The sequence below is a fragment of the Oncorhynchus tshawytscha genome, linkage group LG24 (genome assembly GCF_018296145.1).
Source record: "Oncorhynchus tshawytscha isolate Ot180627B linkage group LG24, Otsh_v2.0, whole genome shotgun sequence".
Lineage (NCBI taxonomy): Eukaryota > Metazoa > Chordata > Actinopteri > Salmoniformes > Salmonidae > Oncorhynchus > Oncorhynchus tshawytscha.
Genome location: NC_056452.1, coordinates 34,200,246 through 34,219,312, shown reverse-complemented (window position 1 = coordinate 34,219,312; position 19,067 = coordinate 34,200,246). Strand labels below are relative to the sequence as shown.

The 19,067-nt window shown below is 44.7% G+C and overlaps 1 protein-coding gene across 9 annotated transcripts in view; it reads left to right on the top strand.

Moving 5' to 3' along the window:
• The window catches only part of LOC112223211, a 107,150-nt gene that overhangs the window by 19,107 nt on the left and 68,976 nt on the right, over positions 1 to 19,067 (top strand). For 8 of the 9 annotated variants that reach the window (XM_042305715.1, XM_042305710.1, XM_042305709.1 and 5 more), the window contains one exon: positions 12,533 to 12,679. The exons of the other annotated variant lie outside the window; for it this stretch is intronic. In XM_042305715.1, coding sequence (XP_042161649.1) covers positions 12,533 to 12,679 — 147 coding nt within the window. The remainder of the gene's footprint in view (positions 1 to 12,532; positions 12,680 to 19,067) is intronic. 9 annotated transcript variants of the gene reach the window in all.

Below are 19,067 nucleotides of genomic sequence, written 5' to 3'. Positions count from 1 at the left end.
TAGAGAGGAACCAGGCTATGAGGGGTGGCCAGTCCTCTTCTGGCTGTGCCGGGTGGAGATCACAGTGGTTGTAGAGGGTGCAACAGGACAGCACCTCAAGAGTAAAAATTAATTAGTTTAGGGTTCCATAGCCGCAGGTGGAACAGTTGAAACTGGAACAGCAGCAAGGCCAGGTGAACTGGGGACAGCAAGGAGTCATCAGGGCTCAGGTCCTCCTCCTAATTAGAGAATTAGAGAGAGCATACTTAAATTCACACAGGACACCGGATAAGACTCCCATTTGGAGTCAGTGTCACTGTGAAAGAAAATGTTCAGTTAGAATAGTTTCACATATGAGCCCTGTATCAACAGGTGTAATAAACATATATAGAGAGAGTACAGAGAACATAAGGTTGAATACATTATTATAGACCAGCTAGATCTACTGTCTCATTTATATTATGACATTTCAGCTAGATCTACTGTCTCTATTATATTATAACATTTCAGCTAGATCTACTGTCTCTTTTATATTATGACATTTCAGCTAGATCTACTGTCTCATTTATATTATAACATTTCAGCTAGATCTACTGTCTTTATTATATTATGACATTTCAGCTAGATCTACTGTCTTTATTATATTACAACAGACCAGCTGTATCTACTGTCTCCATTTCACGTTGGCCATTGTTGTGTGGGCCTGCCCTCCCCTCAACAGCCACAAATAGGCTATTTCATGTGGGTTGGGGTGGGGCGGCAGACACACGCATCTCACATTTCATGACATTACATGTTTATATATTGCTTCTAAAATGTAAAAAAAAATCACAAATAATATTTTATATTATTAATTTCAAACAAGGGCATTAGCATGATAAGAACTTACTAGTCCAAAACTATGTCCTCTCCCGTTCAAAAAATATTCCTCCACAATCGCTAAATGAATCGTCCTACAACAATCTCTGTCTCACCTTCCCAATCAATTTATTCTAAAATTGTGTGTACATCTGTATATCTAGACTTAGATTTAGCTTTCCCTGACTTAGTCGCCATAATGATTGATATATAAACAGCTGAATCTGCACGTTTACCAAACAATGCAGTGCGTAATATGTTTATCCTTCCGGAATGAAACTTCAATAGCGAATGACTCACTTTACACTGGAGCTTACTACATGGGTTGGTCTTGCAACACATAAACATGACCTATTGCCGTTTACCTCAGCTCATTGGCTATCTACCCAGCTAGATTTCAAGACGATCAGTGGTCATTGGGTTAAAAGACAGTCAATCAACGAAACAGCGGGCAAATCATTGGTGCACAATGTTATCATGACTTGTTGTCTTCAAATCGGTTTCTTTCAGTCAATACGTCCTGCGAAATGGCCCATCAGGTTTGATTGTGTTACAAACAAACCAGTTGATTGCAGTGAAACCAAACATGACTGGAAAAGTCACGTTCTGTGTGGGTTATTTACCTGGAATGTGTCGTCGAAAATGGAATGAGACGGAATTCACGACACAAGCGGTTCACAAAATGTTTCATGTTAGGCTATAAAAACAGATTTTATCAAACAAAAGATCATTCATTGTGTAACAATGAGCATTGGGATTGGAAAGATCGTCAAAGGTAAACAATTTATTTTAATGGCGTTTGTGATTATGTTACGCCTGTGCTGGTTAAAAAAAATTTTTTATGGGGCTCTATGCTTAGATCATCGTATTCTTTCGCAGTAAATCCTTTTTAAATCTGACAACCCAGTTGGATTAGCAATATTCTAGGCTTTCGATACATGTGAGACACTTGTATTTTGATGAATGCTTAATATGACTATTTATGTAGCGATCACTGGGGTAGCCTAGTGGTTAGAGCGTTGGACTAGTAACCGGAAGGTTGTGAGTTCAAACCCCTGAGCTGACAAGGTACAAATCTGTCGTTCTGCCCGTGAACAGGCAGTTAACCCACTGTTCCCAGGCCGTCATTGAAAATAAGAATGTGTTCTTAATGTTGGTTAAATAAATTTTAAAAATTAAAAAAAAAATATGTTGTGGAATTTCAGCCTGCTAGTGGGTTCCGTGCGTAGAGGTTAAGCATCTCCAATCCCAAATTAAATCTAGAATTGGCTTCTTATTTCGCAACAAAGCAAAATGAGGGTATGCTGCCAAACATACCCTCATAAAACTGACCATCCTACCGATCCTCAACTTCGGCGATGTCATCTATAAAATAGCCTCCAACACTCTACTCAACAAATTGGATGCAGTCTATCACAGTGCCTACCCACCACTGCGACCTGTATGCTCTTGTTGGTTGGCCCTCGCTTCATACTCGTCGCCAAACCCACTGTCTCCATCTACAAGTCTCCGCCTTATCTCAGCTCACTGGTCACCATAGCAGCCCCCACTCCTAGCATGTGCTCCAGCAGGTATATCTCACTGGTCACCCCCAAAGCCAATTCATCCTTTGGCCACCTTTCCTTCCAGTTCTCTGCTGCCAACGACTGGAACAAACTGCAAAAATCAAGCTGAAGCTGGAGACTCATATCTTCCTCACTAGCTTTAACCAGTTATGCATTAGGGGGCGCTATTAAACATTTTGGATGAAAAACGTTCCCGTTTTAAACAAGATATTTTGTCACGAAAAGATGCTCGACTATGCATATAATTGACAACTTTGGAAAGAAAACACTCTGATGTTTCCAAAACTGCAAAGATATTGTCTGTGAGTGCCACAGAACTGATGTTACAGGCGAAACCCAGATAAAAATCCAACCAGGAAGTGCCGCATTTTTTGAAACCGCCTCATGCCAATGACTCCTTATATGGCTGTGAATGAGCTATGAATGAGCTTACGTTTTCCACATTTTCCCCAAGGTGTCTACAGCATTGTGACGTCTTTTTAGGCATTTCCATTGAAGAATGGCCGTAAGGGACCATATATAGCATGTGGTCACATGGTGTCTCCCGCAGAAAATCTCGCGTAAAATACTGAGGTAGCCATTTTTCCAATCGCTTCTTATGAGAAACCAATTGCCTCGATGGATATATTATCGAATATATATGTTAAAAACACCTTGAGGATGGATCCTAAACAACGTTTGCCGTGTTTCTGTCGATATTATGGAGCAAATTTTGAAAAAGGTTTGGTGTTATAGTTGTAGCATTTTCCGGTCGATTTCTCAGCCATGCATGATGAAGAAACGGGAGCTATTTCGCCTACAAAAATAATCTAGCATTTGCTATCTAACTGGGAGTCTCCTGAGTGAAAGCATCTGAAGTTCTTCAAAGGTAAATGATTTAATTTGGTTGCTTTTCTTATTTTCGTGAAAATGTTGCCTGCTGCCAGCAGAGCCTAGCATAGCATTATGCCATGATAAATTTACACAAATGCTTGTCTAGCGTTGGCTGTAACGCATATTTTGAAAATCTGAGATGACAGTGTTGTTAACAAAAGGCTAAGCTTGTGTTTGAATATATTTATTTCATTTCATTTGCGATTTTTTTGCGTATTTATGTCCGCTGCGTTATGCTAATGCGTTTGAGGCTATGATTATGCTCCCGGATACGGGTTTGCTCGTCGCAAGAGGTTTTAAGCACCAGCTGTCAGAGCAGCTCACAGATTACTGCACCTGTACATAGCCCATCTGTAAACAGTCCACCTACTGTATCTACCTACCTCGTCTCCATACTGTATTTATTTATTTATCTTGCTCCTTTGCAACCCAGTATGGATTTGACAGAAGAGTTAGATTCCAGTCCTACAGAGGAAACAGCAGCTGGATTTGACAGGAGAGCTAGATCCCAGTCCTACAGAGGAAACAGTAGCTGGATCTGAGAGAGGAGCTAGATTCCAGTCCTACAGAGGAAACAGCAGCTGGATTTGACAGAAGAGCTAGATTCCAGTCCTACAGAGGAAACAGCAGCTGGATTTGACAGAAGAGCTAGATTCCAGTCCTATAGAGGAAGCAGCAGCTGGATTTGACAGAAGAGCTAGATTCCAGTCCTACAGAGGAAACAGTAGCTGGATTTGACAGAAGAGTTATATTCCCAGGTGTACTAGGAGCAATAGACTGTGCACACATTCCGTAACTGGAAAGGATACTGATCAATGTCAAGGCTCAGGAGAAGATGCAGATACAGACAGTTTCAAAGTAACAAAAGTTATTACAAAGACACAGGGGGAAGGGAAACGACAGATCAAGGGCAGGCAGAGGTCAGTAATTCAGAGCAGAGTCCGAAAGGTACAGAACGGCAGGCAGCCTTAGAGTCAGGGCAGGCAGAGGACAGTAATCCAGGCTGAGGTGAGGAAAAGTTCTCCGTATGACCCACCAGAGGCCTAGCTCTGCCTAGTTGCATCGGCTTGGGAAGAGGTGAATTGGCAGACTTCAGAGACTCTCGGGGAAACTTGGGTAGCCTTGGGTCCTCTCGGCCATAGAGACATCAGGGATGTCTATGGATGCCTCGGAAGGCGAGGTGGAATCTTTTGGCGGCAAGTGGAATCGGACCTTCTCTCCTTCCTAATTTCCTGTAGCCGTCCATCAATCCAGATGGTCAAGGCAATGAGCAAGTCGAGATCCGTCGGTAGTTCCCGGGCTCCTAGCTCGTCCTTGACTTCCTCCAATAATCCGTGCAGCAACGTGTCAAACTGCGATTCCGGGTTCCAGGCACACTCAGATGCCAATGTGCAGAAATCCACTTCATTGTCTGCAACACTGCGGGAGTCTTGCCGAAGCTGGAGTAACTCATGGGCAGCCTCTCTCTGGGACAATGGAGAATCGAGAAACTTCTTCACCTCTGCCACAAACTCCTCTAGACTGAATCATACGGATGACTGTTGCTCCCACACGGCCGTAGCCCAGGTGAGAGCCCTCCCGGACATCAGCAGGATGAGGTACGCTGTCTTCAAGCAGTCCAAGGGGAAGGGCTGCAGCTCGATGATGAGAGAACACTGTGCGAGAAACACCCTACAGGTTCCCGACTGTCCAGCGAAGCGTTCCGGGGGAGGTAAGCGGGGAAGCTGGAAACCATGGTGGGAGACGGCATTGCAGAGGAAAAAAGCTGGTAAGCTTGACAAAACAAATCGAACTGGCACAGACAAACAGAGAATACCGATATAAATACACAAGGGATAATGGGGAAGATGGGCGACACCTGGAGGGGGGTGTAGACAAGCACAAAGACAAGTGAAACAGATCCGGTCATCATACTCAATCAACTTGCAGGCTGTCTGTGATGACAAAAGTCAGCTCACCAACATCGTAGCTAGATGGCCAGGATCCACCCATGACAGCAGAATCTTTAACAATAGTTGTCTGTGTGGGTGCCTTATGGCTCCCGTTTGAACAGCCCAGACACCTGAAGAGAGAGAATACACCACCTCTCATATCCTGACTAGAGGTTAAGGAGAGGGGTAAACAGCTGGGAATCACCTAGTCATCATAGAGGTTAAGGAGAGGGGCAAACAGCTGGGAATCATCTAGTCATCATAGAGATTAAGGAGAGAGGCAAACAGCTGGGAATCATCTAGTCATCTAGTCATCATAGAGGTTAAGGAGAGGGGTAAACAGCTGGGAATCATCTAGTCATCATAGAGGTTGGAACTGGATGCACCAGAGACAGGGCAAACATATAGCTCATCATAGGAATCATCTACAGCTGGGAATCATCTAGTCATCATAGAGGTTAGGGAGAGGGATAAGTCATCAGCTAAGGAGAGAGGGGGAATCATCTAGTCATCATAGAGGTTAAGGAGAGGGCAAACAGCTGGGAATCATCTAGTCATCATAGAGGTTAAGGAGAGGGCAAACAGCTGGGAATCATCTAGTCATCTAGTCATCATAGAGGTTAAGGAGAGGGGCAAACAGCTGGGAATCATCTAGTCATCATAGAGGTTAAGGAGAGGGGCAAACAGCTGGGAATCATCTAGTCATCTAGTCATCATAGAGGTTAAGGAGAGGGGTAAACAGCTGGGGAATCATCTAATCATCTAGTCATTATAGAGGTAAAGGAGAGGGGCAAACAGCTGGGAATCATCTAGTAATCATAGAGGTTAAGGAGAGGGGTAAACAGCTGGGAATCATCTAATCATCTAATCATCTAGTCATCTAGTCATCATAGAGGTTAAGGAGAGGGGCAAAAAGCTGGGAATCATCTAGGCATCATAGAGGTTAAGGAGAGGGGTAAACAGATGGGGAATCATATAGTCATCATAGAGGTTAAGGAGAGGGGCAAACAGCTGGGAATCTTCTAGTCATCTAATCATCATAGAGGTTCAGGAGAGGGGCAAAAAGCTGGGAATCATCTAGTCATCATAAAGGTTAAGGAGAGGGGTAAACAGCTGGGAATCATCTAGTCATCATAGAGGTTAAGTAGAAGGGTAAACAGCTGGGAATCATCTAATCGTCGAGTGATCATAGAGGTTAAGGAGAGGGGTAAACAGCTGGGGAATCATCTAGTCATCTAGTCATCGTAGAGGTTAAGGAGAGGGGAAAACAGCTGGGAATCATCTAATCATCTAGTCATCATAGAGGTTAAGGAGAGGGGTAAACATCTGGGAATCATCTAGTCATCCTATAGGTTAAGGAGAGGGGTAAAAAGCTGGGGAATTTTCTCGTCATCTAGTCATCATAGAGGTTAAGGAGAGGGGTAAACAGCTGGGAATCGTCTAGTTATCTAGTCATCATAGAGGTTAAGGAGAGGGGTAACAGCTGGGAATCATCTAGTCATCTGAGGTAAAGAAGAAGGGGTAAACAGCTGGGAATCATCTAGTCATCAGAGGTAAAGGAGAGGGGTAAACAGCTGGGAATCATCTAGTTATCTAGTCATCTAGTCATCATAGAGGTTAAGGAGAGGGGTAAACAGCTGGGAATCATCTAGTCATCATAGAGGTTAAGGAGAGGGGTAAACAGCTGGGAATCATCTAGTCATCTAGTCATCATAGAGGTTAAGGAGAGGGGAAGACAGCTGGGGAATCATCTAATCATGTAGTCATCATAGAGGTTAAGGAGAGGGGAAGACAGCTGGGGAATCATCTAATCATCTAGTCATCATAGAGGTTAAGGAGAGGGGCAAACAGCTGGGAACTATCTAGTCATCATAGAGGTTAAGGAGAGGGGTAAACAGCTGGGGATCATCTAGTCATCATAGAGGTTAAGGAGAGGGGCAAACAGCTGGGGATCATCTAGTCATCATAGAGGTTAAGGAGAGGGGCAAACAGCTGGGAATCATCTACTCATCTAGTCATCACAGATATTAAGGAAAGGGACAAACAGCTGGGAATCATCTAGTCATCATAGAGGTTAAGGAGAGGGACAAACAGCTGGGAATCATCTAGTCATCTAGTCATCATAGAGGTTAAGGAGAGGGGTAAACAGCTGGGAATCATCTAATCGTCTAGTGATCATAGAGGTTAAGGATAGGGGTAAACAGCTGGGAATCATCTAGTCATCATAGAGGTTAAGGAGAGGGGTAAACCGATGGGGAATCATCTAATCATCTAGTCATCATAGGGGTTAAGGATAGGGGTAAACAGCTGGGAATCATCTAATCATCTAGTCATCATAGAGGTTAAGGATAGGGGTAAACAGCTGGGAATCATCTAATCATCTAGTCATCATAGAGGTTAAGGAGAGGGGTAAACAGCTGGGAATCATCTAGTCATCATAGAGGTTAAGGAGAGGGGCAAACATCTGGGAATCATCTAGTCATCAGGTCTTCATAGAGGTTAAGGAGAGGGGTAAACAGCTGGGAATCATCTAGTCATCTAGTCATCATAGAGGTTAAGGAGAGGGGCAAACAGCTGGGAATCATCTAGTCATCAGGTCATCATAGAGGTTAAGGAGAGGGGTAAACAGCTGGGGAATCATCTAGTCATCAAAGAGGTTAAGGAGAGGGGTAAACAGCTGGGAATCATCTAATCATCTAATCATCTAGTCATCATAGAGGTTAAGGAGAGGGGCAAACAGCTGGGAATCATCTAGTCATCATAGAGGTTAAGGAGAGGGGCAAAACGCTGGGAATCATCTAGTAATCTAGTCATCATATAGGTTAAGGAGAGGGGTAAACAGATGGGGAATCATCTAATCGTCTAGTCATCATAGAGGTTAAGGAGAGGGGTAAACAGCTGGGAATCATCTAATCATCTAATCATCTAGTCATCTAGTCATCATAGAGGTTAAGGAGAGGGGCAAAAAGCTGGGAATCATCTAGGCATCATAGAGGTTAAGGAGAGGGGTAAACAGATGGGGTATCATATAGTCATCATAGAGGTTAAGGAGAGGGGCAAACAGCTGGGAATCTTCTAGTCATCTAATCATCATAGAGGTTCAGGAGAGGGGCAAAAAGCTGGGAATCATCTAGTCATCATACAGGTTAAGGAGAGGGGTAAACAGCTGGGAATCATCTAATCATCTAGTCATCATAGAGGTTAAGGAGAGGGGCAAACAGCTGGGAATCATCTAGTCATCATAGAGGTTAAGGAGAGGGGCAAAACGCTGGGAATCATCTAGTAATCTAGTCATCATATAGGTTAAGGAGAGGGGTAAACAGATGGGGAATCATCTAATCGTCTAGTCATCATAGAGGTTAAGGAGAGGGGTAAACAGCTGGGAATCATCTAGTCATCAGGTCATCATAGAGGTTAAGGAGAGGGGTAAACAGCTGGAATCATCTAGTCATCAGGTCATCATAGAGGTTAAGGAGAGGGGTAAACTGCTGAGGAATCATCTAGTCATCATAGAGGTTAAGGAGAGGGGCAAACAGCTTGGAAACATCTAGTCATCATAGAGGTTAAGGAGAGAGATACACAGCTGGTATTCAATCCTATTCAGAATCGGCCTCTTTTTTTTGTGCCTAAAATGACATACCCAAATCTAACTGCCTGTAGCTCAGGCCCTGAAGCAAGTATTTGCATTTTCTTGGTACCATTTAAAAGGAAACACTTTGAGGTTTGTGGAATGTAGGAGAATATAAGACATTAGATCTGGTAAAGGATAATACAAAGAAAAAAAACTTTTTTTTTGGTATTACTTTTGTACCATCATCTTTGAAATGCAGGAGAAAGGCCATAATGTATTTTTCCAGCACAGGTGCAATTTAGATATTGGCCACTAGATAGAAGCAGTGTATGTGCGAAGTTTAAGTCTGATCCAATGAATCATTGCATATCTATTCAAAGTTTTGTATCAAGACTGCCCAAATGTGCCTAATTTGTTTATTAATAACTTTTAGTGGTATTCTTTCACTATAATAGCTACTGTAAATTGGACAGTGCAGTTAGATTGACAAGAATTTAAGCTTTCTGCCAATATTACAACCTCATGCTAATCACATTAGCCTACGTTAGCTCAACCGTCCTGCAGGGGACCCACCAATCCTGAAGAAGAAATGACAATAATAAGTTATATTTTAATGCTAGCTAGCTTGGTTTATAAGCAAGCTAGCTACAGTAGCTAATGTTCGCTAACAAATTAGTTTTCTGTTTAGTACTGGCAAATAACACATTTAATTTTAAATCAGTAAACCCTATGAGATCCTTTCACAAGGGAGTTGCAGCAGTGCTACATTGTTATTATTTTATTATTAAGGAACAGCAACTCTGTTGCCTCATTTGTCAAGTAGACTATAAGGATCGGTGTCCCGCTAGCGGGATAACTTCCGGTGAAACTGGAGGGCGCGTAATTCAAATAAATTCTAATAGCTATTATGGATTTTAAACATTTACGTATATACAAGTGTCTTATATCGGCTGAAAGCTTAAATTCTTGTTAATATAACTGCACTGTTTGATTTACAGTAGCTATTACAGCGAAAACATGCCATGCAATTGTTTGAGGACAACGCCCCACAACAAAATAATTTCCCACCGGTACAGGTTTCATACATTCACATATAAAGATGAAATATTCACATACTTTTTGAAAATCTTCTTCTGATTTGTCATCCAAAGGGTCCCAGCTATAATATGTAGTGTCATTTTGTTAGATAAAAATATTTTTTATATCCCAAAAAGTCTGTTTAATTGGCACCATCAATTTGAGTAACCCACTCATTCAACTTGCAACTTGAAAATGTACCCCTAAACTTTGTTTCAACAAGTCAAAATACATTTCTATTCACTCCTCAGACACCCTAAAATGTAATCAAACTATACTATTTATTTCGGAAAGAAGTATGTTCAATATGAAACCGATTTTAGCAGGTTTCAGGCATGGTGCACAAAAACACAGATTTCCAAGACTGTGTCCTCATTTCTTAATAGTTTTTGAAGTTACAAGCCTGAAACCTTGAACATAGACTGCTGACACCCTGTCGAAGCCATAGGAATTGCATCCAGGGAGCTATTTTACAATTTGACCTTTCCCTTGCATTTCTAAGAGGTTCGTCTCTCAAAATATACAAAATCCGGGTGGTTTTTCTTTGGATTTTCTCCTACCATATATATTGTGCTATATTCTCCTACATTATTTTAACATGTCTACAAAATTCAAAGCGTTTTCTTTCCAATGGTGCCAATTATAAGCATATCCTGGCTTCAGGGCCTGAGCAACAGGCAGTTTACCCTGGGTTAGTCATTCAGGTGGAAATGGAGAAAAAGGGGCCTAGGCCTAAGAAGCTCTAGCTACTTCGTTTCAACTCACAAAATACCTCATACATTGGTGTATACATATCACTAATCACAGTTTAAATCTGTTTATCATAGATTACTCAGAAAGTAGTCCCGGTACTGTTCACTTTATCCTGTTCAGAAAGTAGTCCCGGTACTGTTCACTTTATCCTGTTCAGAAAGTAGTGCCGGTACTGTTCACTGTTCACTTTATCCTGTTCAGAAAGTAGTCCCGGTACTGTTCACTATTCACTTTATCCTGCTCAGAAAGTAGTCCCGGTACTGTTCACTGTTCACTTTATCCTGCTCAGAAAGTAGTGCAGGTACTGTTCACTTTATCCTGCTCAGATTGCGGACAGTAGGGTTTGTTTACAGACATAAAGGGGCCAGTCTGGTCTGACACATGTTTAAATGTGCAATTACAGTAACTATTTAAGTGGACAATTTAACATTCTCCTCAAGTGAGGTGATTATGGTTGAATGCTGGGGGCCTGATTGGCTCATGTCTGTTATGGCTTGAACCAGTGGTGAGGCTTCACTCAGAGAGGAGTAAGTCAAATCAAATCAAATCAAATTGTATTTGTCACATACACATGGTTAGCAGATGTTAATGCGAGTGTAGCGAAATGCTTGTGCTTCTAGTTCCGACAATGCAGTAATAACCAACAAGTAATCTAACTAACAATTCCAAAACTACTGTCTTATACACAGTGTAAGGGGATAAAGAATATGTACATAAAGATATATGAATGAGTGATGGTACAGAGCGGCATAGGCAAGATACAGTAGATGGTATCGAGTACAGTATATACATATGAGATGAGTATGTAAACAAAGTGGCATAGTTAAAGTGGCTAGTGATACATGTATTACATAAGGATGCAGTAGATGATATAGAGTATAGTATATACGTATACATATGAGATGAATAATGTAGGGTATGTAAACATTATATTAGGCAGCATTGTTTAAAGTGGCTAGTGATATATTTTACATCATTTCCCATCAATTCCCATTATTAAAGTGACTGGAGTTGAGTCAGTGTCAGTGTGTTGGCAGCAGCCACTCAATGTTAGTGGTGGCTGTTTAACAGTCTGATGGCCTTGAGATAGAAGCTGTTTTTCAGTCTCTCGGTCCCAGCTTTGATGCACCTGTACTGACCTCGCCTTCTGGATGACAGCGGGGTGAACAGGCAGTGGCTCGGGTGGTTGTTGTCCTTGATGATCTTTATGGCCTTCCTGTAACATCGGGTGGTGTAGGTGATGCGTTGTGCAGACCTCACTACCCTCTGGAGAGCCTTACGGTTGTGGGCGGAGCAGTTGCCGTACCAGGCGGTGATACAGCCCGCCAGGATGCTCTCGATTGTGCATCTGTAGAAGTTTGTGAGTGCTTTTGGTGACAAGCCGAATTTCTTCAGCCTCCTGAGGTTGAAGAGGCGCTGCTGCGCCTTCCTCACGATGCTGTCTGTGTGAGTGGACCAATTCAGTTTGTCTGTGATGTGTATGCCGAGGAACTTAAAACTTACTACCCTCTCCACTACTGTTCCATCGATGTGGATAGGGGGGTGTTCCCTCTGCTGTTTCCTGAAGTCCACAATCATCTCCTTAGTTTTGTTGACGTTGAGTGTGAGGTTATTTTCCTGACACCACACTCCGAGGGCCGTCACCTCCTCCCTGTAGGCCGTCTCGTTGTTGTTGGTAATCAAGCCTACCACTGTTGTGTCGTCCGCAAACTTGATGATTGAGTTGGAGGCGTGCATGGCCACGCAGTCGTGGGTGAACAGGGAGTACAGGAGAGGGCTCAGAACGCACCCTTGTGGAACTCAAGGAATTCTACCATGCACCAACACACTGGTGCACGAACACACCGGTAAGGCTCCGGAAGTGGGTTACTGTGCCTCCTCTTGATCCTGTTGATCCATTAAATGTTTTATTTTTTGCCTTAAAGGACCATGGCAGCATGTTTGGGTTCCTACAGACGTTGGGGCCCAGAGCAAGGTCCCCAAGGAAAGACAGAGATGCTGAGACAGTAGTGGTACCCCAGAATGACAGCTACACCCAACGCACTTCACTCTTTAACCAGGAAGTACTACAGGTAGGAACCAATCACCTTTCTCTTTAACCAGGAAGTACTACAGGTAGGAACCAATCACCTTTCTCTTTAACCAGGAAGTACTACAGGTAAGAACCAATCACCTGCCTCTTTAACCAGGAAGTACTACAGGTTGGAACCAATCATCCTTAAAGGGACAGTACCCTCAGCAACCAGAGTCAAACTAATGTTTATAGTTCATAACACATGGTCAATAGATTGATTTGATTAGTGTTTTCATGTTGGTTAATACATGCCTGATCAGCTTGAGCAAGCACTGCAGTAATGGGTTGGCAGAAAAACAAGCATCATGTCAGGGAGAAGGAATGGAGACCTTGTCCCATAATCCTTAGAGCAGAACAGAATGTTGAGTTATTTAGATTCTGTCCCGAGTATGAGCTATGAAGCGCAGGAGGGAAGTCGAGGAGGAGGGGGAGGTCTGGGAGAAGAGTAGAGAGGGGGTGAAGGGGAGAGGCAATGGGAGGAAGAAGCGGAGGGGTGATGGGAGGGGCGGGAGTGAGGGAACAGCCAAAAGGGAAGAAATTATTTGTGGATGACATCATTGTCTGGCTCCATGTCTTCATGCCTCCTGAAGAGTAACCCTAACCCTAACCCGGTATACAACAACCAGCCAGCCAACCAGGCAGAACAACACTAACCCAGTACAGAACAACCAGCCAGCCAACCAGGCAGAACAACACTAACCCAGTACAGAACAACCAGGCAGAACAACACTAACCCTAACCCAGTACAGAACAACCAGCCAGCCAACCAGGCAGAACAACACTAACCCTAACCTAGTACAGAACAACCAGCCAGCCAACCAGGCAGAACAACACTAACCCAGTACAGAACAACCAGGCAGAACAACACTAACCCTAACCCAGTACAGAACAACCAGCCAGCCAACCAGGCAGAACAACACTAACCCTAACCTAGTACAGAACAACCAGCCAGCCAACCAGGCAGAACAACACTAACCCAGTACAGAACAACCAGCCAGCCAGAACAACACTAACCCAGTACAGAACAACCAGCCACCCAACCAGGCAGAACAACACTAACCCAGTACAGAACAACCAGGCAGAACAACACTAACCCAGTACAGAATAACCAGCCAACCAACCAGGCAGAACAACACTAACCCAGTACAGAACAACCAGCCCCCAACCAGGCAGAACAACACTAACCCAGTACAGAACAACCAGCCAACCAACCAGGCAGAACAACACTAACCCTAACCCAGTACAGAACAACCAGCCAGCCAACCAGGCAGAACAACACTAACCCAGTACAGAACAACCAGGCAGAACAACACTAACCCAGTACAGAACAACCAGCCACCCAACCAGGCAGAACAACACTAACCCAGTACAGAATAACCAGCCACCCAACCAGGCAGAACAACACTTACCCAGTACAGGACAACCAGCCAGCCAACCAGGCAGAACAACACTAACCCAGTACAGAACAACCAGCCAGCCAACCAGGCAGAACAACACTAACCCAGTACAGAACAACCAGCCAACCAACCAGGCAGTCTGCAGCTGGTCTGTCTCTCGTGGCAGTCTGCCTGTGTGTCTCGTGGCAGGCTGTCTGTCTGCCTGCCTTTCTGGGTCTATTTAAAATAGCCTGTCTGTCTCTTGGCTGCTCTGTAAAAAATCTCAGCTTTCTGCAACTCACTTCCATGGTAGAGAGGAACTAGAGGAATAGGTATTACAAGCTTCAGTTCAGCATAATTGGTTATTGGACACATTGTCATCGTTACTGTAGCCAATTAGAACTGTTTCCTGTCTACCTGACCTGTTCGGTTGCTAGGCTACCAGTGATACATTGGTCCTTAGCGACCTTGGCTTATAAAACTTTGATGGGGTCAAATGATTAATAAATTACAGAAATCCATTTGGAAAAGTTGCATATATCAGCTTCCCATGCTTTGTGGGTGTAAAAAATAGCTAGATTTGGATCGACAGGACATTGTTTTTATTATCAGGTCAAAACAGGAAGCAGCAGGAAGAAACAAAGAAACATAACTTCCTGTGCGAGGTCATTATGGTCTGTATGCTATGGAGGAGATGAGCAGAGGCCTGGTTAGGAAGGGAGCAGAGGAGGCCTGGTTACGAGGTGAGGCCTGGTTTGGAGGGGAGGCCTGGTTAGGGGGGAGGCCTGGTTAGGAGAAGAGCAGAGGAGGCCTGGTTAGGAGGGGAGGCCTGGTTAGGAGAAGAGCAGAGGAGGCCTGTTGAGGAGGGGTGCAGAGGAGGCCTGGTTAGGAGGGGAGGCCTGGTTAGGAGAAGAGCAGAGGAGGCCTGGTTTGGAGGGGAGGCCTGGTCAGGAGGGGAGGCCTGGTTAAGAGAAGAGCAGAGGAGGCCTGGTTAGGAGGGGAGGCCTGTTTAGGAGAAGAGCAGTGGAGGCCTGGTTAGGAGGGGAGGCCTGGTTAGGAGGGGAGGCCTGGTTAGGAGGAGAGGCCTGGTTAGGAGGAGAGGCCTGGTTAGGAGAAGAGCAGAGGAGGCCTGGTTAGGAGGGGAGGCCTGGTTAGGAGGGGAGGCCTGGTTAAGAGGAGAGGCCTGGTTAGGAGGAGAGGCCTGGTTAGGAGAAGAGCAGAGGAGGCCTGGTTAGGAGGGGAGGCCTGCTTAGGAGAAGAGCAGAGGAGGCCTGTTGAGGAGGGGTGCAGAGGAGGCCTGGTTTGGAGGGGAGGCCTGTTTAGGAGGGGAGGCCTGGTTAGGAGGAGAGGCCTGGTTAGGAAGAGAGGCCTGGTTAGGAGGAGAGGCCTGATTAGGAGGGGGAGGCCTGGTTAGGAGGGGAGGCCTGGTTAGGAGGAGAGGCCTGGTTAGGAGGAGGGGGAGAAGCAGAGGCCTGGTTAGGAGGAGAGGCCTGGTTAGGAGGGGGAGAAGCAGAGGCCTGGTTAGGAGGAGAGGCCTGGTTAGGAGGAGAGGCCTGGTTAGGAGGAGAGGCCTGGTTAGGAGGGGAGGCCTGGTTAGGAGGAGAGGCCTGGTTAGGAGGGGAGACCTGTTTAGGAGGGGAGGCCTGTTTAGGAGGGGAGGCCTGGTTAGGAAGAGAGGCCTGGTTAGGAAGAGAAGCCTGGTTAGGAGGGAGGCCTGGTTAGGAGGGGAGGCCTGGTTAGGAGGGGAGGCCTGGTTAGGAGGAGAGGCCTGGTTAGGAGGGGGAGAAGCAGAGGCCTGGTTAGGAGGGGAGGCCTGGTTAGTAGGAGAGGCCTGGTTAGGAGGGGAGAAGCAGATGCCTGGTTAGGAGGAGAGGCCTGGTTAGGAGGGGAGGCCTGGTTAGGAGGAGAGGCCTGGTTAGGAGGGGAGGCCTGGTTAGGAGGAGAGGCCTGGTTAGGAGGGGGAGAAGCAGAGGCCTGGTTAGAGGAGCACAGCAATACCTCCATGTCACTACACGTCTCCAGGGAGCTTTTACATTTAAAAACTCCTCTCTCTGAGGAGAGATGACATCATATTTTAATGTTATGCAAATACGCTTTTGTGGTTTCCAAGTGATTTCAGGTTTTGATGGTTAGTTGACATGAAAGTCGTAGACGAGCCCAAAGAGATACAGTATCATGTTTTGTTTCATTCTGTGGTCAAGCCCTTCATTAGAGCACTTCACTAGAGCCTTTCACTCAAAGTACCCCTTAGAAGTCTGCAAGAGACCTCTAGCTGTTTCACTGGAGATGTGAAGGTGAAATATAGGGTGCTTCCCAAATGGCACTACTTTTGACCCCCAGTCAAATGTAGTGCATGTTAAAGGGAATAGGGTGTCATTTGGGTTTCATTGTCATTTGTTTAACCATCATCTCTTACCACCATCTCCCTCCCTAGCCCTGGGACACTATAAAAACAGCACTGTGTAGATTGACTCTTTGTGTTAGGATCAGAGTGAAACAGACCATTAAAACCTCTTAAGTCGACCCTCTACTTTTTCGAACATTCTGTTAAAAATCGCGCAACTTCAGCGCCCTGCTACTCAGGCCAGGAATATAGTATATGCATATGATTAGTATGTGTGGATAGAAAACACTCTCACGTTTCTAAAACTGGTTAAATCACGGCTGTGACTATAACAGAACGTGCGTTTCATCGAAAAGCGCAGGAAAATCTGATCACTGAAAATGGAAAAAAATATCCATGCGCCACTTCCAGGAATTGTTAAAGGTGAACCGTATTAAATGAGGCCGAGGTTGCAGTACCTACAGCTTCCACATGATGTCTAGAGTCTTCTCATTTGCTTCGGATTTGATTCTTGGTCGAACCGACCCAAGGGAACCGATTCCCTCCGGTCTCCGGCAGGATGCTTTGGTTGAGATTTCTCCGGACATTTTTTCCAGACGGACACCTATAGAATTTACATCGCCTCCTGATGAATTTTATCGCTTATTAACGTGTACTAATACCTAAAGTTGCATTACAAAAGTATTTCGAAGTGTTTTGTGAAAGTTTATCGTCGACTTTTTTAATTTTAAAAAATGACGTTACGTTATGAAACGCTATTTTTTTCCGTTTATCACACAGTCTTCATAGATCGATATCTAGGCTATATATGGACCAATTTAATCGACAAAAAGACCCAATAGTGATTATGGGACATCTAGGAGTGCCAACAAAGAAGATGGCCAAAGGTAATGAATGTTTTATATTTTATTGTGCGGTTTGTGTAGCGCCGACTATGCTAATTATTTTGTTTACATCCCCTGCGGGTCTTTTGGGGTGTTACATGCTATCAGATAATAGCTTCTCATGCTTTTGCCGAAAAGCATTTTAAAAATCTGACTTGGTGCCTGGATTCACAACGAGTGTAGCTTTAATTCAATACCCTGCATGTGTATTTTAATGAACGTTTGCGTTTTAACTAATACTATTAGCGTTTAGCGTAGCGCATTTGCATTTCCAGAGCTCTAGATGGGACGCCTGCGCGCCAGGTAGGAGCAAGAGGTTTTAACCATAATGCTTTATATGATCCATATGATTACTGTGCCGTTGGTGGGCTTCTGACAGCAACAGACAGTTACAGATACATTTCACACCAAACTGTAGTGTTCTTCAGTTCCTAGAGTCTGGCCACCTGACTCAGGCCGCTGTACTCTCCAGGAAGGGCAGCAGTTCAGAAAGAGGACCTGCGTCCCAAATTGCACCCTATTCCATATGGGCCTTGGTCAAATTGCACCCTATTCCTTATGGGCCTTGGCCAAATGGCACCTTATTCCCTATGGGCCCTGGTCAAGCCAGCATGATACATGTGCAACAAGAGGGGAAAAAACTCTAGACCACCTTTATTCCACACACAGTGATACGTACAAAGCTCTCCCCCGCCCTCCATTTGCTAAATCTGACCATAATTCTATCCTCCTGATTCCAGCTTAAAAGCAAAAACTAAAGCAGGGAGTACCAGTGACTCGCTCAATACGGAAGTGGTCAGATGACGTGGATGCTAAGCTACAGGACTGTTTTGCTAACACAGATTTGAATATATTCCAGGACTCATCCGATGGCATTGAGGAGTACACCACATCAGACACCAGCTTCATCAATAAGTGCATAGATGACTTTGTCCCCACAGTGACCGTACATACATACCCTGACCAGAAGCCATGGATTATAGGTAACATCCGCACTGAGCTAAAGGGTAGAGCTGCCGCTTTCAAGTAGCGGGACGCTAACCCGAACGCTTATAAGAAATACAGGACTAAGATTGAATCCTACTACACCGGCTCCGACGCTCGTCGGATGTGGCAGGGCTTGCAAACTATTACGGACTACAAAGGGAAGCTCAGCTGCGAGCAGCCCAGTGACACAAACTTACAAGATGAGCTAAACAACTTCTGTGCTCGCAAGCAACACTGAAACATGCATGAGAGTGCCAGCTGTTCCAGACGCCTGTCTGATCACGCTCGACATAGCCAATGAGAGCATGACCTTTCAACAGGTCAAAATTCATAAGGCCGCAGGGCCAGCTGAAGTACCAGGACATCTACTGTGAGCATGAGCTGACCAACTGGCAAGTGTCTTCACTGACATTTTAAATCTGTCCCTGTCTTAGTCTGTCATACCAACATGTTTCAAGCAGACCACCTGTGCCCAAGAACACCAAGGTAACCTGCCTAAATGACCAACAACACGTAGCCCTCATGTCTGTAGCCATGAAGTGCTTTGAAAGGCTGGTCATGGCTCTCATCAAGACCATCATCCCAGAAACCCTAGACCCACCCCAATTTGCATACATCCCCAACAGATCCACAGATGATGTAATCTCTATTGTACTCCACACTGCCCTTTCCCACTTCGACTAAAGGGACATTGAGGAGTGAGAATGAGAATGCTATTCATTGACTATAGCTCAGCGTTCAACACCATAGTGCCCTCAAAGCTCATCACTAAGCTAAAAACCCTGGGACTAAACA